A 23,720-nucleotide genomic window follows, 5' to 3' on the forward strand; every position below is an offset into this window, starting at 1 on the left:
GAGATCACGTGATCAACAGTTGAGACAAAAACAGATGTGACTTTCTCAACACTTCACCACACCGGTCAGCGTTCATGTTTCCCGGTATATTAAACATTTAGTACTTATAGAAAAAATTAAACGGTTTGTAAGGTTATGGAGGGGCCGTAAACGAATCGTCTTCTTCATAAACATCCAGCGACTGTCCAGAATCTTACATTTGTTTGGGAAACATGTTAATGGTAAGTATAAATAAAAAGTGTGCTATATGTCATTGGATACTTTGTATTTCTATAAATAGCGTAACAAATATATATGTATAAGGTGCGATTTGCCGGGGGGGATGCGTGGGATTTTCCCCTTTCTGGTCAATGTATCCCTGCCTCTGCTTAATTATTTTTATACCCGGTGAGGTAAGTCAATTTTATTTTAAAATGCGCTACTTTGGCTGGCTCTAAGAGCCTAAGTCCCTCCCCTTCCGGTTGACCACCATGGGACTTTACTTCGGAAAAAATATTGTATGGTAGTCAATGGCGCGAGACAACAAATATTTTGATCTCGTTTGAGGCATACACTGAGTTTCGGTTAATTTATGATGAGGTGCGCTCCAGTTCACGTGCAATGCAAGTGATCGCGGCGCGCTGGCGCCTCTATGATTATATTGTCTGCTATATTTGCTTCTTATTTATTAAATACAGGCAATTCGTTGATGTAAAATTGATTAAAATTAAGATACAATTTATACAAAACGAAATTACAGAAACGAAATTCACTTTAAAGAAAGGCTTTCTACAAAACAAAACTTAATGAAGTGGTCAAAATCATGTCTTACCCGCTCCATGTCTCTCGATATATTGCGCATCCTATCTTACTTGTGCTGTTCACTTTTCATAATAAACATAGATGGAAAAAAATAACATTATACTATTTTAACAAATATGAAACTAAATGAGCTTATTTAATGGCTACAACAGTATAGTAGGCCTACAGACTTTTTATTTGTAGGGGAGACCGGGGACAGTTGCAACATGGGGATGGTTGCAACATGTCATTTTTCTCCAATCAGAAACAAGCTAGAGTGATGACACTCATACTGAACATGCACAGTTAGACCATCCCCCCACTAAGAAGACAGTAGACATATTCAACATCTGCTGCTGCATTTATTGAACAAAACTTGTTTTGGAGGTATGAAAGTAAAAATTTTCATGAGATATATTTTTTTGTCAAACTGTCCAGACATTTTGTATGAATTAATCAAAACTTACTTAGTTTGAATTATTGTTTTGTTGACTTCTAAGTGACATGGTTGTGTCAAAGTCAGTGTGTCTAGCAGGCGTATGATGTTCTGTCATGGCTGATAGGGTTGGGGACAGTTGCAACAAGTTATAAATTGCATGTTTAATAAAGGTTTGTTGCATTGCAAATTGTTAATTTCTTCCTGTCTGACACTGAAATATGGAGAGATTGAGTAGCGTCTGTAACACCTGCACACTGAATCTATGTAGGCCTATGTTCTACACATTAGAGCCCGACCGATATATTGGCGGGCCGATATTATCGGCCGATATTAGGCATTTTCCAAACTATCGGTATCGGCATTTATAACGGCCGATAAATTAATATTTAAAAGATAAAATAAAAGCGGACGAAACACCCTGCAACCATGTTACAGTGAGGAAAATAAGTATTTGAACACCCTGCTATTTTGCAAGTTCTCCCACTTGGAAATCATGGAGGGGTCTGAAATTGTCATCGTAGGTGCATGTCCACTGTGAGAGACATAATCTAAAAAAAAAATCCAGAAATCACAATGTATGATTTTTTAACTATTTATTTGTATGATACAGCTGCAAATAAGTATTTGAACACCTGAGAAAATCAATGTTAATATTTGGTACAGTAGCTTTTGTTTGCAATTACAGAGGTCAAACGTTTCCTGTAGTTTTTCACCAGGTTTGCACACACTGCAGGAGGGATTTTGGCCCACTCCTCCACACAGATCTTCTCTAGATCAGTCAGGTTTCTGGGCTGTCGCTGAGAAACACAGAGTTTGAGCTCCCTCCAAAAATTCTCTATTGGGTTTAGGTCTGGAGACTGGCTAGGCCACGCCAGAACCTTGATATGCTTCTTACAGAGCCACTCCTTGGTTATCCTGGCTGTGTGCTTCGGGTCATTGTCATGTTGGAAGACCCAGCCTCGACCCATCTTCAATGCTCTAACTGAGGGAAGGAGGTTGTTCCCCAAAATCTCGCAATACATGGCCCCGGTCATCCTCTCCTTAATACAGTGCAGTCGCCCTGTCCCATGTGCAGAAAAACACCCCCAAAGCATGATGCTACCACCCCCATGCTTCACAGTAGGGATGGTGTTCTTGGCATGGTACTCATCATTCTTCTTCCTCCAAACACGTTTAGTGGAATTATGACCAAAAAGTTATATTTTGGTCTCATCTGACCACATGACTTTCTCCCATGACTCCTCTGGATCATCCAAATGGTCATTGGCAAACTTAAGACGGGCCTTGACATGTGCTGGTTTAAGCAGGGGAAACTTCCGTGCCATGCATGATTTCAAACCATGACGTCTTAGTGTATTACCAACAGTAACCTTGGAAATGGTGGTCCCAGCTCTTTTCAGGTCATTGACCAGCTCCTCCCGTGTAGTTCTGGGCTGATTTCTCACCTTTCTTAGGATCATTGAGAGCCCACGAGGTGAGATCTTGCATGGAGCCCCAGTCCAAGGGAGATTGACAGTCATCTTTAGCTTCTTCCATTTTCTAATGATTGCTCCAACAGTGGACCTTTTTTCACCAAGCTGCTTGGCAATTTTCCCGTAGCCCTTTCCAGCCTTGTGGAGGTGTACAATTTTGTCTCTAGTGTCTTTGGACAGCTCTTTGGTCTTGGCCATGTTAGTAGTTGGATTCTTACTGATTGTATGGGGTGGACAGGTGTCTTTATGCAGCTAACGACCTCAAACAGGTGCATCTAATTTAGGATAATAAATGGAGTGGAGGTTGACATTTTAAAGGCAGACTAACAGGTCTTTGAGGGTCAGAATTCTAGCTGATAGACAGGTGTTCAAATACTTATTTGCAGCTGTATCATACAAATAAATAGTTAAAAAATCATATATTGTGATTTCTGGATTTTTTGTTTTAGATTATGTCTCTCACAGTGGACATGCACCTACGATGACAATTTCAGACCCCTCCATGATTTCCAAGTGGGAGAACTTGCAAAATAGCAGGGTGTTCAAATACTTATTTTCCTCACTGTATGAGTGTTGGCGCTGCATAGTTTGTCCACCAGAGCGCACTCTACAAGGAAGACTGCTAACATCAATGAGCTTGGAAATCACAACGAACTTATTCTGCCTAAATAAAGTAATGATTACTGTATTTATAACTAGCATATCTGTAGTTCCAGTCTCTGCATTGTAAAATGTAAGTTAGGCACGCGAGGAGTGAACATTTAGACATAGAGAAAAAGTATCAAACATAGCCTGTGCATAAAAGTTAGCTTTTCTTTTACACGTGTGAAATCCAAGTGTGTGTTACTGTAGGGGTAATTAACACATGGTTACCGAGTCGATCGTTCCCTGGGATGCGTTTTCATGAAAATCGAATGTAAAGAGTTTTATCTCTAAAAACAGATTAGCTCATAACACTAGTATATGGGGCACAGAGTAAGTAAAAGTAAATCGCTAGTTAATGCCACTAACAAGGCTCAAAATAGCCTCACACTAACACGGTAGCATAATGAGGGTCCCTACATGCAAATCGAAGCATTGAGAACTTTGTAAGTGTACAGACAGTTTAATAAGAAGATACTTTATAAAGACAGAACATTACGCGTTTACAGGCAGGCGTCATCTTGGAAAACAGTCTCGACTAATCGAGTCACGAACATCCTTCTGGCTCCAAACATTACTCACACTTTTGTGTTAGGTCTTCATTGTTTTGTTGCTTTATTATAAAAACTGTACAAAATACAGTTTGATCTCTGATAGGTCTATATATATATATATATATATATATTAGTCATCATATGTATCATGTTTTTACATTTAGCTGATGTTTTTTTCACTTTTTCTTATTTATGCTGAGTCAAGTAAAGCGAAGGCCACCTGAATCACTGATGCTCTGGACATAAAGATGTTGTGGCTGATGTTTATTCACAACATGTCAGCTGATCTATTCTATTAACCTTTGTGCTGGTCATATGTTATGCTCAGATGCTGTCATGTGCTCAACTTCTACACTAGAGATTATGGGAGTTTAAACTTATATAATATGATATTTTATAGTTTCTATAGTGGTGCAAGCACTACACAAGGTTTGGGCTTCGCAATAGATGCAGTCCACATCTGAGTGAGTATTTCTTTCTCTTTTAAACCAAAAACTATTAAAATACTATTAGACCTTTTAAATGAAGATTTAGTAATAGTATTTAATGACATGAAAATCACAAAGATTGAAAGGGGAATGTGGAGATGTTTACATATGTGCAATATAACATATGACCTGAATTGCAATAAATAATATTAAAAACTATAGATATGGAGAGAAAAAAACAGGATGAAAAAAAAACACCAATGCTAAAGATTTCATAGTATTTGAAAGGAATCAATGAACCCAAAAGGTCACGAATGAAGAACGTTGTCATAGAATTCTTCTGAAAGAATCAAAGAAAACTGAGACAGACTGAATATATTCATGAATGAATATTGACTGAGTAAAAAATTACTTTAGAAAGATGGCAGCATCTTTATTTTATGATCTCCATATCTCTGGGATTGAACCATTTAGGGTCTTTAAAATGAAGATGCCAAAAGAAATGTGTGTTAAGTACCAGAATCTAGAAGTATATTAAGATATCTTTAATATTTCTTGAGTTACGGGCATGCAAATTTGGGACAACAAGCAATAAGTGCTTTTTCCCCATTTCTGAACTTTCACCGTTGCTGTCTTTTGTGTTCACCTTTCTTCTTGTATTCGTTTCTTTTGTTTTATGTAACTTGAGTATACAGTGTCTCACTGTATGTTAGTAGTCCTGAAAGAGGCGGACAGGTAAGAACGTCACGTGACATACACTGCAACACGTAGGGTTTTTTGAGTTGTCTAGTACACTAGGTTAGAGGCGAGTGCCACTCCATGTACTTTTGGTTTTGGGTAGTTAGTGAAGGTTAGATAGGGCGTCATGGACGCTGAAGATCTTTGTTTTCTTTATTTATTTTCTTAGTTAGGATTAGAGGTTATTTAAAAGTTAGATTTCGTTTGGTTTTGTTACTTTCTTTTCTTTGGCGCCGTCCACATCCCCTCTTCCTCTTTGTGGTATTGACCATTACAGAAATTCTGTATCCACTGTATATATTTATCTATATTCTTTATGTGTTTGTCTTAGGCTACTTCACTTTTGCCTATAACCTTGTTGTACTGATTAAAGGTGTTGGCTTTTTGCACAGTTACCTGGGTCTTTGTACAACATATACTGTAGATTATATACAGTACTGTGCAAAAGTCTTAGGTATGTTAATACCCCCCAAAAAATATCTTTTGCTGTCGTGTGTCAGTAGGAAATATCAGTTTACATTTCCAAACATTCTTTTTGCCATTAATTGTAATAATCCAGTGAGATTTGTGTATGCTCAAGGAGTCTGACAACAGCCGGTATGATCTGATCTCACCATCATCGAGTCCGTCTGTGATTACATGAAGAAACAGAAGAAACTGAGACAGACTAAATCCAGAAGAACTGCGGGAACGTCTCCGAGACGCTTGAAGAAACGCTCCTGCAAAACTACAGTACTGTGAAAAGTACTGGCACTTGTGTTAAAATGCTGTAAAGTGAGAATGCTTTCAAAAAGAAAATCACAAATTGAATTTATTTATGATTTAACTTCTATTAACTAATTCAAATCAATATATGGTGTAACGACCCTTTGCGTTTAAAACGGCTTTTGTCCAGGTACACTTGCGCATAGTTTTACAGGAAGCTTTGCAGGAAGGTTTCTTCAAGCGTCTCGGAGACGTTCCCGCAGTTCTTCTGTCTCAGTTTCTTCTGTTTCTTCATGTAATCACAGACGGACTCGATGATGGTGAGATCAGATCATACCGGCTGTTGTCAGACTCCTTGTGCATACGTACAAGTACAAGCTCAAATGTACAGTTTTACTTCTTCCTACTCCTTTTCGCACATGAGATAGAAGTATGTTCACACAGGAAAGTAAGGTACCTTGTTTGCTGCTTATCTGTTGTTGTTTTTTTCTTTTTTTAATGTTTTGAACATTATTGTATTTTATTTTATATATTCTTCTCTCATGTTCGAAATAAAGATTTCAATCAATCAATCAATCAATCAATCAATCAATCAATCAAATCTCACTGGATTATTACAATTAATGGCAAAAAGAATGTTTGGAAATGTAAACTGATATTTCCTACTGACACACGACAGCAAAAGATAGAAATAACTGACTTAAAACCATTTTTGGGGGGGACGGGGGATATTAACATGCCTAAGACTTTTGCACAGTACTGTATGTTTCTCTTTAATTTTAAATGTTGGACCCCCGAACCCCTAGACTATATCGGGGGTCGTAACACATATAATGCAACAGAGCTCACTAAAGTCAACAGATTTAACTAATAAACCTACCAATCTCTGTGTAGAAATAAAATAGTGATGCTTCCTGCGATCTTTCTAATCTAAAAGTCATTTTTACCCAGCCGTAATCTGGCTCCAAATCTTAGGCGAAAATTGTCATTTTGACCCCCTCGACAAAATAGTGAATTAATCAGTAAATATACATCCATCACATTTAATAATTTGTCTTTCTTCTTCATTTATGTATTTCTTTCACCAGAAGAAAAAAAATTAATACATTAGCCGGGGACCTCTGGTTGAGTTGACACGGAATGACCCAAATGTCTTGTTTTTGTTTCAGGATTTGTGGATGTCATACTTCATCTAGCTGAAGTTTAGCTCAAAACTTCCACCTTAACCGCTGCGATCATGGCACTAAACCACGGCTACTCCATTAACTCGAGCGCGGACGACCAGGACAGTGACACTGCGCCACTTTTAGAAAGAGACGTGGAGAAAACCACAGGTTAGTCTGCGATTTGATCTTTTGCAGTTCGTTAAAAATCTGCATGATAAGTTGTGGTGTGTTTTTAATGAGCTTCATAGGTCTTGTCACACAAATACTACTGCAGTGTGGGGTCAGTAAGATTTAATGCTTTTCAAAGTCTCTTATGCTCACTGAGGCTGCATTTATCTGATCCAAAATACAGTAATATTGTGAAATATTACAAGTTAAAATAGCTGTTTTCTATTTTATCTATTTGAAAATGTAATTTATTCCTATTTTCCTATTGTTGTTTTATCCATGTTGAAAACAGTTTTTGTGGTCACTGTGTATTTCTTAGTATTCTTGATCAATTTAATGCGTCTTTGCTTAATAAAAGTATTATTATTAGTGCTGTCAAATCGATTAATCGCGATTGACTGCATCTAACATAAAAGTTTGTTCATTTTATATATGTGTATATATTATTATATTTATATATAATATATTATATTTGCGTGTTTTATATATATATATATATATATATATATATATATATATATATATATAATATATATACACACACACACACACACACACATATATATCTAACTGACCCCAAACTTATGAAAAGTAGTATACTAAGTGACTATAATCTTTATAAATATTTTTTAAATGTATAATTATTTGACATTTCAGAATGTGTTTGTATGTGTGACAGTGCCTCCCAAATGCTGCTCAGTGCGATGCAATCTGGCTGCTATGATGTTCTTTGGCTTTGCTGTGGTTTATGGTCTGCGTGTAAATCTCAGTGTTGCCATGGTTGCTATGGTAAATGGAACCAATGACCAGTCGCCATCCAATAGCAATGTATCAAACGAGTGTCCGGGATCCTCCTATACACTTGACAACAACAGCCAAAGCTCAGAACAGCCAGGGGTAAGAATACACTGCACGCAGCTTTTCATACGCTGAACCTGGCAGGTCTCCACATATGTCATGGGTTTGTTCTTATACACTACCGTTCAAAAGTTTGGGGTCGGTAAGATCCTTCCCTCGGGCCATTTTGATTCTAGAAGTTGTGTACCTTCCCTCGCGGGTCAATTTGACCCCCTTAGGAATGAATGCTAAAAATGCTAAAACTTCACCAATGATTTTATACATATGTATCTGAATCATAGATCTGAATGCATACTGAAGTTAACTGACTTTAGGACCCAGCGGAACAGCCCATTTGCTCCAGATACAGCTATGAGGCCATCTAGTGGCAAGACTCATGAAATATCATGTGATATTATTATTATTATTATTATTATTATTATTTTCAGTAAGAGGTCGGCAAAGACACCCAATGTAAGATATTTTGAGCTGAATTAAAAGGGTTATACATGAAATTTTGAGTTATTTTGAATTTACATTGAAAGAATGTGAAGAGTGGGCTTAAATTATTATTTGTTTATTATTCATTGATCAAATCTAGTAGTTTAAAGGTAAATACAATTGAAAATAACAAAAAATCTCCCAAAATATTTTGCATTAAAAATAGAAAAAATATTATCAAAATGAAATGTAATAAGGTTTCTGGACAAAAAAAAAAAGTATAATTGTAGGGCTTCGGCTCATTTTGACCCGTGAGGGAAGGATTTGTTGCAAAGTGCGAGGGGAGGATGAGATGTTTTTGAATATGTATTTTAATCCTGTTAAGCCTATTAATTCCTTGGCTTGCAGAATAAAAGTATTAATGGGATAGTTCACCCTAAAATTGAAATTTTGCCATCTCTTAGTTGTTCCAAACCTGTATGAGTTTCTTTCTTCTGTTGAACACAAAAGAAGATATTTTAAAGAATGTTGGTAATCAAACAATTGATGGAAAAAAATACAATGGAAGTCAGTGGCCACCGTCAACTGTTTGATCTCCAACATTCTTTAAAATATCTTCTTTTGTGTTCAACAGAAGAAAGAAACTCATACAGGTTTTGAACAACTTGATGGTGAGTAATTTTGGGTGAACTATCCTTTTAATGTCTTTTAATAACCACAACAATTTACTCACCCCAAGCTTTTGACCAACGTTTTTGGGTTCTTGTCATATTTCTCTCTCTTTCATTTCTTTCCCAAGATTCCAAGATACCCATGGAGTCCCGAAACACAGGGAATGCTGCTTGGTGCGTTCTTCTTCGGATACCTGTTCACTCAGATCCCGGGTGGATACCTGTCGGGCCGTTTCGGAGGAAGCCTCTTCCTCGGTGGTGGTGTTCTCGGGACGGCCGTCCTCACTCTCCTCACTCCTCTGTCAGCTCAGCTCGGGGACAAGTGGCTGTTCGCCTTGCGTGCGCTCGAGGGATTCGGGGAGGTTAGAGACGTTTTAGTGACCAGAAATCCTCCACACTGATGCTTCGGTAACACTTTACGATAAGCGTTAACTAACATGAACTAACAATGATCAATACATGTGTTAGTGTATTAGTTAAAGGGATACTTCACCGATTAGTATTAAGCTTTATATCAGTAGAAACCCAGTAGTATTTTCGAATGACGTGCTTCCCTCCCTCATGTCCCCCTGAGACGAGAGATTTCTGTATTGTGTGTCTGGAAAAAAAACTCAGATGACGCAAAAAATGGTCATTTAGCTCATCAGAGGCTTTTTTGTCCAGAGGCGAGAGACTCCAGCCAGTAGGAGGAGCTCGTTCCGCATGTGTTCAACCCGTCCATAGGGGGATCTCACGATAAAACGCCGTCTTTTCAGTTTCGAGTCGACTAGTAGCCTAGTTGTATCATTTCTTTCGACACTGCCCTCTGTAACCGGTAGGCGTGGCTTGGAGTGTCCTCGTAGAGCAGCGAAGCAAGTGCATTCTGGGAGTTGTAGTCTTTCATCCACATGAGCCAAAAATACATTTTCTGGCTTTTCTCAGTCTAGAAGGCACCAACTTCTAAAATAATTTCACATTTCTACTACATAAATGACCCAATTTACATACACATTCATCTTTCCAGCGGTGAAATATCCCTTTAATCTCTGTTAATGTTAGTTAAATAAAAATCCAGCTGTTCATTGTCTGTTCATGTTAGTTCACAGTGCATTAACTAATGTTAACCAACATGATTTTAATAATGTATTAGTAAATGTTGAAATTAATATTAAGTAAGATTAATAAATGCTGTAGAAGTATTGTTCATTCTTCATGTTAACTAATGTTAGAACCTTATTGTAAAGTGTTACCCATGATTCAAATGGAGAGTGTGTAAAATATGTATCTGTATTTGAGTGTGTGTGGTGATCTTGTGTGTAGGGCGTGACGTTTCCTGCTATGATGGCGATGTGGTCCCGCTGGGCTCCTCCGTTAGAGAGGTCTCGTCTCATGACGCTCTCCGGTGCAGGATCGAGCTTCGGTGCCTTCGTGGCTCTTCCTCTCACTGGCCTCATCTGCCATAATCTGGGATGGCCGGCAGTCTTCTACTCCTGTGGTGAGGGAGACAAACGCTTTCGGGCAATAAGATTTAAATAAATGAAGAGTTCAGATGCAAAAGCCTCTAAGTATATTATATATACTATATATTTCATCACGGCCGGATGAAAACGCTAAATTATCCAAATTGACAGAGTGTGTTAAAGATGTAAAAGATTGGATGACACGTAATTTTCTTTTATTAAATCCAGACAAGACAGAGGTACTAATCATCGGTTCAAAAAACCGCCCACAAAACCTCTCACAATACAACTTTAACATAATAGGATGTCCTGTTACTTTATCCTCTACAGTAAAAGACCTGGGTGTTATATTAGACTGCAACCTGTCTTTTGAAAATCATATTTCATATGTTACAAAAACAGCCTTTTTCCACCTTAGAAACATTGCTAAGCTACGTAATATGCTATCAGTTTCTGATGCAGAAAAGTTAGTTCATGCATTCATGACCTCGAGACTAGATTACTGTAATGCTTTATTAGCTGGTTGTCCTGCATCCTCAATAAACAAGCTACAGTTAGTCCAAAATGCCGCCGCTAGAGTTCTAACTAGATCAAGAAAATATGATCATATAACACCGATTTTATCATCACTACATTGGTTACCTATAAAGTTCCGTATTAATTACAAGGTATTGCTACTGACTTATAAAGCCCTAAACGGCTTAGCTCCAGTCTATTTAACGGATCTTCTATCGCCCTATAATCCATCGCGCTCTTTAAGATCACTAAATTCGAGGCTTTTGGTCATACCTAGGATATCCAGATCCACGAAAGGAGGGAGAGCATTTTAACATTTAGCTCCAAAACTCTGGAATAGTCTTCCTGATACTGTTCGTTGCTCAGACTCGCTCTCCCAGTTTAAAACTAGATTAAAGACGCATCTCTTCAGCCAGGCATTCATATAATACTTTTAATCTTACAGTTCAAACTACAATCCGGCCTCTAGTTCATAAACGCCAGAGGAGAACTGGCCCCGACTGAGCCTGGGTTTTCCCAAGGTTTTTTTTTTTCTCCATTAGGTCACTTGATGGAGTTTTTCGGTTCCTTGCCACTGTTGCCTTTGGCTTGCTCAGTTGGGGATATTTTGGGGATATTTATTTAATTTTATCAATCAATAAATTCCACTAGAAACAAACCTTGTTGTATTATTTTAATTTAATACTGTGAAGCTGCTTTGATACAATCTGTATTGTGAAAAGCGCTATACAAATATACTTGACTTGACTTGACTTAAGTGCCATCTGAAATTTTCTTCTAGAATGATCATTTTTATCAAGCTTGTATATTTAAGTTCAGTAATTTCACTTTAATGGCAATGAAAATTACCTATTAATTGCCATTTAAGTGAAATTACTGAACTTAAATATACAAGCTTGATAAAAATGATAATTCTAGAAGAAAATTTCAGATGGCACTTAGAGGCTTTTGCATCTGAACTCTTCAAATAGAAATTAATACAAGGATGCATTAAATTGACAATAAAGACATTTATTATGTTACAAAAGATTTATATTTCAAATAAATGCTGTGCTTTTGAATTTTCTATTCATTTAAGAATGATGAGAATTTTTTATTTATTGTGGTTTCTGCAAAAATATCAAGCAGAACAACCGTTTTCAACGTTAATAATCAGAAATATTTCTTGAGCAGCAAATCATATTATTATTATTATTATTATTATTATTATTAAGATTTCTGAAGGATCATGTGACACTGAAGACTGGAGTAATGATGCTGAAAATTCAGCTTTGATCACAGGAATAAATTACATGTTAAAATTAATTAAATTAGAAAAGTTATTTTAAATTGTAATAATATTTTAGTGTTAGTGTTTTTACTGTATTTTTGGTGAGCTGAAGATACTTTTTCAAAAACATTTAAAAATAAAAAAATCTTACCAACCCCAAAATTTTGAACAGCATCTAGTTGCTTGCTCTTGTCTTCATATTTTTAATATTATGCTTAATGTAATATAAAATTATATCTTATATCAAACATGTATGTATTAAAGTGTTTTTAACCACCAGGTGGTGTAGGCTGTCTTTGGGCACTGATTTGGTTTCTCTTGGTGTCGGATGAACCCCGAACTCACCCAAGAATTAGTGACAGAGAGAAAGATTACATAATTACCTCAATCGGTTCACAGGTATGATCTACTTTTGATGATGCATACAGTTTGAACTCCTCCCTTATTCGTCAATCATGCTAAAAAATAAAATCTAGCATGATGTAAATTTGTGTAACACTTTATTTTACAGTGTCCTTGTTACATATTTTACATGTACTTACCATAGTAATAACAGTAAATTATGCATAATTACATGCAATTAAACCCTAACCCTATAGCAAGTACATGTAGTTAATTAATGATTCTCAGTACTTAAATATATAATTACACTGTAACAATGACACCTTAAAATAAAGTGCAACCTAAATTTGTTATTGTGCTTAGAACTAATCATCAAATAACATGAATTTCCAACATCATAATTAATCTGTGGTTTAGATCTACAGGCATTTATGATGATCTGATCTGATATTTTCTCTGTTTTTAGGGGATGCCTCATGGTTGGTCAGTGCCTGTTGTATCTATGGTGTTCTCTGTGCCTCTTTGGGCCATAATCATCTCACAGATGTGCTCCAACTGGGCTTATTACACTCTCCTCACCTCACTTCCTACCTACATGGACACTGTGCTCCACTTTAATTTGCAACAGGTGAGGCAATCGGTATATATTGAGATTGAACCAGTCTGGTTTCTGCACTGCGTCTCACTCTGTCTTGTCTTCATCCAGAACTCGTTCCTCTCTGCTCTGCCGTATCTGTTTGGCTGGCTGTTCTCGGTGGGCTCAGGTGTGCTGGCAGACGATCTGCTGGAGAGGGAGCTCCTGAGTGTCACCGCCATACGCAAAATATTCACTTTCATTGGTATGTGATTTGAATGGAAGCCACAGAATAAAACTATATTACGGAGCCGTGCATATGACGTGCAGACAAGAAATGTATATCGTGGCCGTGAGTTAAGAATTCATTCTCTCGTAAATATAGTAAATATATTTAGTAAAACATGCTGACGTATTAGTAAGTTGTGGGAAAGAATTGTTCATTCGTGGCCATGATATACTTTTTTCGTGTGTGGGGATCCATACAAAATAAAAAAGATAAGTGCAACTTTATTATCTCACAATTCTGACTTTATTTCTCGCAATTTCAAGTTTATAACTCGCAATTCTGACTTTTTTCTCCTAATTTTGAGTTTATATCACAATTTTAAGTAAAAAAAATCTGAATTGTGAGATGCAAACTACTAATTAAAAAAGGTAATTTTGACTTTTTTTTCCACAATTCTGACTTTTTCCTCACAATTGTGATTCATATCTTGCAATTCTGACTTTATAACGTGCTAATTTGAGTTTATATCACAATTCTGAGGAAAAGAAATTCTCAATTTTTCTCTGTTCTGACTTTATTTCTCAGAATTGTCTCACAATTTTGACTTTTTTTCTTGTAATTTTAGGTTTATATCACAATTCTGAAGGAAAAAAAAATCTGTTTCTCTTTATTTTTCTCAGTTCTGACTTTATTTCTCAGAATTGTGAGATATAAACCTAAAATTGCAAGAAAAAAGTGTAAATATAGTAAATATATTTAGTAAAACATGCTGACGTATTAGTAAATCGTGGGAAAGAATTGTTAATTCATGGCCATGATATACTTTGTTTTTCGTGTGTGGGGGAAGTTTATAACTCGCAATTCTTTTTTCTCCTAATTTCGAGTTTAAATCACAATTTTTAGTAAACATTCAGAATTGTGAGATATAAACTCGCAATTAAAAAGGTAATTTTGACTTTTTCTGTCATAATTCTGTCTTTTTCCTCACAATTGTGATTTATCTCACAATTCTGACTTTATAACGCAATTCTGAGGAAAAGAAATTCTAAATTTTTCTCAGTTCTGACTTTATTTCTAAGAATTGTCTCACAATTTTGACTTTTTTCTTGTAATTTTAGGTTTATATCACAACTCTGAGGGAAAAAAATTCTCAGTTTCTCTTTATTTTTCTCAGTTCTGACTTTATTTCACAGAATTGTGAGATATAAACCTAAAATTGCAAGAAAAAAGTAAAAATTGTCAGACGTAAACTCGTAGTTAAAGAACGTATTTGCGTCTTTTTACCTCACAATTCTGACCTTTGTTCTCACAATTGCGAGTTTATCACAATTCTGTCTTTATTTCTCTCAATTATGACTTTATTTCTCAGAATTGCGAGTTTGCAGTTCGCACTTTATAACTAGCTATTCCATGTTTATATCTCACAATTCTGTTGCAATTGCGAGTTTATATCTCTTAATTTCTCAGAATTGTGAGACATAGACTCGTAATTGTGAGAAAAAATCCAAAAATTGTGAGATAAATAGTCATAATTCTGTTCTGACATTTTTGTGTCACACATTTTAATTAATATTTATGGTGACCAAGTGTAAGAGGGGGACAGATACATATACATTACTGACACTTCAATTGTAATGCAGCTTATAGGCAATTTTATTGATATTTCTTGTGTCTTGTGTCCCATAGGTCTGTTTTTTCCCGCTGTTTTCCTGCTGGCGGTGGGCTTCTCGGGCTGCAGCGGTGTGATGGCCGTGACCTTTCTGACCATGTCCAGTGCGTTTGGGGGTTTCAGTGCTGCTGGGGTCTTCCTTAACCAGATTGATATTGCTCCACGGTACAAAAACTAAACTGCTGGACTGGCTGTTCAGTCGTAACGTAGGCTATGAGTTCTGTCTGGAATTTACTATTGGTTTTTGAAGAATTTTGAAGAAAAAGAGTCAAATCAAGTCTTGATTTGTAATGCTATGCTAAATCTAACATGCATCAGACAGTCTATCAATTAAGTACATCTTCCACTTTTGTTGCACCAGGTTATATATGCATATTTTCTCAGGTACGCGGGAATGCTTCTCGGAATCACAAACACTTTTGGGACAATCCCTGGTGTTCTTGCACCAATTGTAGTGGGTTACTTGACCAAAGATGTAAGCTGTCCTTTTAATATGCATTATATATCTGCAGTTTGAAGTCATTTTGATATGTTTTTTGATGTATTCTCCCTTTCTTTGCTCCGAACAGCACTCAGTTACAGGATGGAGGCATGTGTTCTGGTTGTCAGCCGGAGTGAGCGCCTTCGGAGCAATCTTTTACGTCATCTTTGGCACTGGAAAGATTCAGAGCTGGGCGAGGACAGATGAGGAATCAGACACAGATACACACAATTAAACATTCCAGTTGACCAATTCAGAGGGATATTAGGACTTATTTAGGTTTATCCTATATTCAACATATATGTTACTAGTCAAAAGTTTGGACGCACTTCACTTTGTTTTTCATAATCTTAAAAAAACACACATTGGTAACACTTTATTTTAGTGTCATTGTTTTATATATATATAATTATTATATATAAATTATATATAACAATGATTTAGAGTTATTTGCATGCATGTATATATATATATATATATATACTATTTTTATATATATTTATATTATTACTATTATTACAATAGTAAATGCATTTATATATATATATATATATATATATATATATATATATATATATATATATATATATATATATATATATATATATATATATATATATATATTACATGCATTTACTATTGTAATAATTATAAATTGTGCTTAATTACATGCAACTAACTCTAAATCATACCTAACCCTATAGTAAGTAAATGTAGTTACTTAATATTACTCAGTACTTAAATGTATAATTACAGTGTAACAAAGACACCTTAAAATAAAGTAACCAAAAATTGTTACTTTAAATGCTTAGACAAATATAAAATGTGCCTACTACTACAAATTCTTTTAAATGAACCAGATAGTATTTTTTTTTAGGTCACTACATAATTTCCACACTTTGAATACTATTATTTATAAAAAACGGAAATGTCTGTCCAAACTTTTGACTCTGATATTAATTAAATTTCACTCAGGGTTTTTAAGGGAAAATCGGAAGTGCCTTAACAACAAGTGCTGTTTATTATTCTGCCGATATTTTACTCGTTGAGTTGATCATGAAGGAAGGATGGAATTGAACGGAATAATCCCGTTTCATAATTCTATTACTTTTGCAATCTTATAAATAAGTGTAAAATGTGTTACATTGGTGAAAAGGAACAAATTTAGAGGATTCAACCATATTTTATTGCATTTGAAAATACTTATTAATAAGCACTTTAATGCATCAATAATGAAAATACTTGAATCTTTTTGGTACCAGTGCTTTTCAGGTCATTTTAATCTTGCTAATGAAGTAACTGGACTCTATTAATTGTCAGTTCAGTTCTGGCTGCCATCTAATATTTTCATGAAAACCATGGTCTTTCCGTTTTACTGACAGATACTGTTCATATTTACTGGAATAGTCCAGGCGGAAATTATTGTTTCATTATTGTTTGAAACTTGCCTTTTTTAAAAGTTTAAATGTTTAATGAGTATCACGTTTCACTTAATGTTTATTTTAAGCACTCAATGTGTCTATTTTTTTTTTTTTTAATCATAAATATTTCTGTACAATAAATGCAATGCAATGTTTACAGTGCAGATTTAGAGTCATGTTCATGCTTTGTCAGCACTAGTTTGTTATCTGCAAGTGAGGAACAGATCACTAATCAACCATTTGCACTCTTATGTGCAATTACAGAGTAAATAACCTCACATAATTCTAATTGATAGTGTTCTATGATGTAGGTATGATATGATATATGAGCCAATAGAGCCAACCACACTCTAATTAAAGGGATAGTTCATCCAAAATGGTGTCATCATTTGCTCACCCTCAGAGTTTCTTTCTTCTGTTGAACACAAAAGTCTGTCTTGTTACTAACATTCTTTAAAATATAATATTTTGTGTTCGACAGAAGGAAGACACTCATACAGGTTTGGAACAACTTGAATTTGTGTGTGTGTGTGTGTGTGTGTGTGTGTGTGTGTGTGTGTGTGTGTGTGTGAACTATCCCTTTAACTGACGCTGTGCGGTGGCGGCCAGCAGGTGGCGCATCACATCGGTGATAAATGGCTAGATTATAAGAATGTCGCAGATTTTACAGCAGATAGTACTGAGTGTTTGAATGCTATATGTATTTTTAAAATGTGTAGGCCAGTAACTAAAACGGTTGATGGGTAACATTACCAGATATAGGCACAATTACACTGCCTATTGATTTACGTTACATCAGCACTGTTGAGAAAACGACCCGGATGTACTTTGCTGAATGCGGCAAGATATCACGTGATTGCTTATTTACATGCGTGACCCTGGTGTGAACGTGAAGAATGAAATGTAGCCTGACTGGATGTTTTAACTCTTCGTTTCACTGATATAGTGTGAATTTTAATGTGATACATCGATTTTATCAACAAGACAGCGGAATATCCTTACTATTTTAGGCTAGTCTTTTTTAATTGTTCCTATTGTAAAAGCACTTATTCCTTATTTCCAGAATTTTATGTGTAAATAAATGATCTGGCGGACAAAACTAAGCCTGGGAGAGTCGTAAAATAACATTTATTGTGTTACAGTTTCACTAGCTATTCAAGGGAGCAAAGTATTTAATCTAGCAACTTGAACTTTCCATAACACACCCTGTTATGTTGTTTATATTACTGTAGATTAGTCATATTTTCTTTTCTACCTGAAATACCTTATTGAGGAAACATATTAGGCTTATATAGCCTATATATGAACTCGTTTTTTAAAATAAATGAGTCAAATTTTATATTATTTTGTATTATGTAACTTCTTTTTAGCAGTTGTGAAGTGATTTCCTTTCATTCATAGACATTTGCATTCTCACCAAATGTCTGAGACAGATGCATGGGGTTCTCACACATGCAGATGTTTGTTCCCTGTCCCCCAACCATTTACATTACACTTTAAAAATGCGTGGGGGGATTTGCAAGTGTAAGTTTGTTGCCTTGAGGGAGAGGTGGGAGGATTTCTACCTTTTAGGTTAAAGGGTTTTTTTTTTCTTTGTTACAAGAAGATTGGCCTAATATTTATGACTATATAGGCTATTTTTAAAGGTATGTTGTGTTTGAATATTTTAAAAGCAATGTTGTTTTACTGGAGTGTTAACTTTAGAACTAGAGTACAATAATTTAATTGTATGTCAAATAATGTATTTCATATCTGATTCAGAGCTAGAAAGCCCAAGGATTCTTAGGCCCCACATCAATATTGACCCTTTTTTGTATGGAATATTGCAGTATTTATTATAAATGATTTATTTCATGTGCCTCATAATCTTTAATCAAAATAACTTCCTCTCCCTCTTGCAGCAACATTTATTCTCTGATGATGTGTTTACTGGCGGGAGGGCGGAGCAACCTGTCACTCACATGAGATCGGCCAATAGCAAACCACAACCATCCAATCAATTCCTCACAGACAAAATCAAGTCCCGCCCCCCTACATTTTTAAAGCTTTTCTTTATTTTTAATTCAAGAAACAGAAGATGCAAATATACAAACACCTTAAGGAGTACATTATGGTATAAAAAAATAATAATTTGTATGTGAAGACAGATACGTATTAAGGATAATCATTTATATACATATAAAGAGGATAAATAAAAGACATAAAGAAAAAGATAAAAGGTTAAGTACCATACATTTTTGTAAGGAAAGAATACTAACGGTATAGATAATTAGAAAAAACAAAACAAAATGTATAAAGAGAAAGCTGAAACAACTGTTATTACAAAGGAATCTTTTATATTGTTTCAGTAACATTTTTTCATTGCTATTTTTAAACTTAAGCAGTGAGTTTACCTCAATCAAAAAATGTGAGAGAGTATGAGGTGAGCCCATAAATGTCTGTTTATGGATAAAAAATTTGCCAAACAAAATAAAAACGTTTTGTTCTTGTTCCAGAAGCTTTTTCATTCGGATATACGTCACAAATATAGGGAAACTTCCATTTCATGCAGACTTTAAAATAGATGCATGCATAGAAATAGATGCATGTGTAGCAAAAAAAATACAATTTACATTTGCATTTATTCATTTAGCAGAAACTTTGATCCAAACCGATTTCTGAGGCAAAACTCATAAGCATTGCTGCAATACTTAAAAAGTAAGCCATAATACAAAGCTATCTTGCACTGAGGACTTCTGTGTTTGAGGCTTGAGAGAGAGAAAGAGAGAGAGAGAAGTTCAGGCCTTTCCCTCTGTATTGCATGACTCAACACTGATCTCATGCCAGACTCTGACGTTGATTCGTGGCACACATTCCCTGGCCTCCCCCACGCTTGTGGAGTGCATGAGATAAAAACCAAATGGCAATTTATCTGGATAAATAGCTATAAGCCTGTGTTGCTACATGAACCAGGCAAACAGGCCAGACCAGACCAAGAGTCGTCCCTATGAGCAAAAAGACAAATGTTCAGTGGTTTGAAACGGTTTGATATGCTGAGCTGTGTGTGTGTATGTTGAGTTGAGACTCCAGACAGCTGTGCTGAGGGAATAGTGATCATCTTTGGGCTGTGTGTGAGGAAAAGTGGGAATCACCGCAATTCACTTTCAACTTTTTTTCTAAATTGCTGTGGAATCTCTTTTTTATTTCAGTCATGTGACTGCATGCTTACACAATTCTGTTTCCTTCATTTTCTAGGATTACTGTTAAAGAAGACCACAATCATGATGAATAAAGAGACTTTTAAAAGGATTTGTTTGATTATTTACTTGCCCTTGTAGGCTCGGGTTGACTTAATCAGAGTTGTTCAGGCTTTTTTATTTATTTAGATTAGCTGTTTCACAAGCATCAAGCTGACAGGTAAACTAACTTATCTTTTTGATTAAAATAAAGTTTCTTACCGGTATTTCAGTACTGAAACAAAATTGCAATGTGGAAGTAAAACTATTTTGATTGTGTATTAAATATATTTTGCACATTAATGTAATATTTCATGTCATGAACATACAGTGCAATGCATAAGTGAATACACCCATGCTAAAGTTGACTAAAAAGAGGAATAAAAAATCATATTTTGGAAATTGAACTTAATGCCTTAATTAAAAAAATTAGGAAAAATCCAACCTTTAAGGACACCAATTTTCTTTGTGAATGAATAATGTATCGTAAATAAATAAATGTTCTTCCTTAAAATACATGGTGCATAAGTGAGTACACCCCTATGTTAAATTCCCATAGAGGCAGGCAGATTTTTATTTTTAAGTATTTTTTTTAGGATACTATGCATCCTGATAAAGTTCCCTTGGCCTTTGGAATTAAAATAGCCCCACATCATCACATAGCATTCACCATACCTAGAGATTGGCATGATTTTATTTCAGTTAGCCTAAAAGCTAGTTTGATTTGCATTGAGAGATGATCTTATGGAAAGTACCCCATGCCAATCTCTAGGTTTGGTGAAGGCTATGTGATGATGTGGGGCTATTTTAATTCCAAAGGCCAAGGGAACTTTATCAGGATGCATAGTATCCTAAATTTTTTTTTAAAAAAATACTTAAAAATAAAAATCTGCCTGCCTCTATGGGAATTTAACATAGGGGTGTACTCACTTATGCACCATGTATTTTAAGGAAGAACATTTATTTATTTACGATACATTATTCATTCACAAAGAAAATTGGTGTCCTTAAAGGTTGGATTTTTCCTATTTTTTTAAATTAAGGCATTAAGTTCAATTTCCAAAATATGATTTTTTATTCCTCTTTTTAGTCAACTTTAGCATGGGTGTATTCACTTATGCATTGCACTGTATCTGTTTTTTTCCATGTTTAATTTTTTTATTTAATGCAATGTACAATGCATAGTAGTTTTATCAACTGATGTCATAATTAGTGGGCCACTAAACTTAATTTTCACTCAATTTATTGCACATCTTGAAAACTGGTTTATACTGTGCTTTCCTGCATATTGTCTCATTAATATTAATGCACAAAATTCAGCTTTTTATTTCAATGTTTTATCTGTTGACTATGCAAAGCATTGCTTGCATGAAGGACATTGTCTGAAGACAACAGTACTGTTAATGCAATTATGACTGATTATATTTTACTCAAATAGACAGTCGATCCTTATCACTGTCTGTGTAATGTGAAGTGGGGCACACACATATGTGACCTATAGTGAAATATTGGTCTATTATGCTAGTTTTTATAAGTTCTTATGAATAGTATTACAAGTTATATTATAAAAGTTTTGTCCTAAAATCTTTTGAGCTGCAAGTTTGTGTAAAACTTGTTTTATCATGTTCTCCAGCATTTTAAAAAATCCTGAAACATTATTTATTAGCAGGTTTAAATAAATAAAACAATCCTAGATTTCCAGTGATTTCTTTGACTTTTAGACTCCGCTGCGCGCCGCTGTGACTGTCTATGTGACCCGACTGTGCGCTTGTGCTGCTGATCTTGACTGAAAACAGCAGCTGTCGAACAAGCATCTGTTACCTAGAGAGAGTTAACTGGAGATGCCAGCTCTTTGAAATAAAGCTATGAGGAATGCAAGACATTGAGGATGGCGTTAAAGGCTTGTATAGCATTGAAGGGAATGGAAGATTTCTAAAATCAATGAACTCTGAATGCATGAAATGCATACAAACTAAGGGAAATTACTAAAGTTGCATTGCCTCCCATGGGCTTATGTTTTAAAATAGGCTCGTCAAAATCTCACCATTCTGCAAATAGTCCTATCTGATGGCATTTGAATCTGAATAGATGAACCAGCGGGTGGAGATGCATCTGAGACAATGGACCTGTGTGGCCTTATCGACTCTGTGCTATTGCTGACTAATTTACATACAGGACTGGACTGATCACTGTGTCTCTGTTGGTTTCATCTAATAAAATACAATTATAATTCCTTTACATTCTCTGAAACTGATGCATGTGAACAAGAAGTCAGATGTATAATCATAGTTTTTATTCTGAGAATAAGCACAAAGATGAGAAAGAAATGAACGGCTGTGTATATCTGCACTGCAGCAACTTTAACCAAACCCAAATAATTAAATGTGAACTAGTTTTAAGAAGTAAATGTGATGAAATGATTCAGTTTAATCACTGATATAATGCAGTTTCAGTTTTATAGTGATGATTGCTGTCAATCATCATAAAGACATCAAAAAGGTAAACTTGTGTGGTAAGCAAATAAATTTAAAATGGAAAGACTAAAGAGACAAATGTGTAATATATATATATATATTTAATTATGTGTAATAAAGATTATTTATTGCCTATCTGTATTGGTATCTCGAAATATGTGGTATATATTCAGTAACAACATATTTTCCCGTTATGTACAGTATCGGTCAAAATTAGTAAATGTTTCTGAAAAAAGTATCTTATGCTCAAAAGGCTGCATTTATTTGATCAAAAATACAGTAAAAACAGTAATAGTGTGAAATATGATTACACTTTAATTGTTTCCTGTTTTAAAATTGTATAGCCTATATTTCTATGATGGTAAAGCTGAATTTTCAGCATCATTACTCCAGTCTTCAGTGTCACATGATCCTTCAGAAATCATTCTAATATGATGATTTGCTCAAGAAACATTCATTTTTATTATCAATGTTGAAACCACTTGTGCTGCTTATTATTTTTCTTTTTAGGAAACCATGATACACTACCATTCAAAGGTTTGGGTTAAGTAATATAGGCCTAGAATTTTCTTTTCTATTTTATTCAGCAAGGACGCATTAAATTGATCAAAAGAGTATTGTTACAATAGATTTCAATTTCAAATAAATAGGGCCTATTGTTCTTTTTAGGCTACCATAAGAATCCAGACAAAAATGTATCAAACATATTAAGCACGCAAAAACGGTTTTAACATGGATAAAAATAAATAATAACCATTATTAATAACTGAGCACAAAATCAGCATTTTACCATGATTTCTAAGGATCATGTGACACTGAAGTAACGTTGATTAATGATGGTTAATGACTGGAGTAATGATGATTCTTTGATCACCGGAATAAATTAGTTTAAAACATTTCAATACTCATTTTAAATTGTAACAATATTTCACAGCATTACTGTTTATTTTACAGTATTTTTTATCAAATAAATGCAGCCATGGTGAAATCAAGAGGCTACTTTCAAAAACCTTAATGGTTTCAAACTCTTAACTGTATATCGCAACATA

The 23,720-nt window shown here is 35.0% G+C and overlaps 1 protein-coding gene across 3 annotated transcripts; it reads left to right on the forward strand.

Annotated features, from left to right (window-relative positions):
* Nucleotides 1-32: 32 nt before the first annotated feature.
* Nucleotides 33-15,936, forward strand: LOC311093724 (sialin). 3 transcript variants are annotated; one of them, XM_084131316.1, is made up of 11 exons: nt 33-221; nt 6,928-7,092; nt 7,772-7,989; nt 9,170-9,403; nt 10,341-10,515; nt 12,547-12,665; nt 13,075-13,236; nt 13,315-13,447; nt 15,098-15,245; nt 15,465-15,555; nt 15,650-15,936. In XM_084131316.1, the coding sequence occupies exons 2-11, from the start codon at nt 6,996-6,998 to the stop codon at nt 15,794-15,796; spliced, it is 1,524 nt and encodes a 507-aa protein (XP_083987442.1). In that variant the 5' UTR covers nt 33-221; nt 6,928-6,995; the 3' UTR covers nt 15,797-15,936. The 3 variants fall into 3 exon arrangements, with proteins under 3 accessions (XP_083987442.1, XP_083987440.1, XP_083987441.1); XM_084131314.1 differs by having other exon boundaries at nt 13,075-13,447; XM_084131315.1 differs by lacking the exon at nt 33-221 and adding an exon at nt 1,103-1,167 and having other exon boundaries at nt 13,075-13,447.
* Nucleotides 15,937-23,720: the final 7,784 nt, after the last annotated feature.

Source organism: Abramis brama, assembly GCF_963993115.1.
Source record: "Abramis brama genome assembly, chromosome: 12".
In the NCBI taxonomy this organism is placed as follows: Eukaryota; Metazoa; Chordata; class Actinopteri; order Cypriniformes; family Leuciscidae; genus Abramis; species Abramis brama.

Bases quoted from the DNA above. Each gene is read 5' to 3' on its own strand.
- LOC311093724 (XM_084131314.1), top strand. From the start codon at position 6,996: ATGGCACTAAACCACGGCTACTCCATTAACTCGAGCGCGGACGACCAG. The intron at 13,448-15,097 runs GTATGTGATTTG...TGTGTCCCATAG, and splicing joins CAAAATATTCACTTTCATTG to GTCTGTTTTTTCCCGCTGTT. The intron at 15,556-15,649 runs GTAAGCTGTCCT...TGCTCCGAACAG, and splicing joins TGGGTTACTTGACCAAAGAT to CACTCAGTTACAGGATGGAG.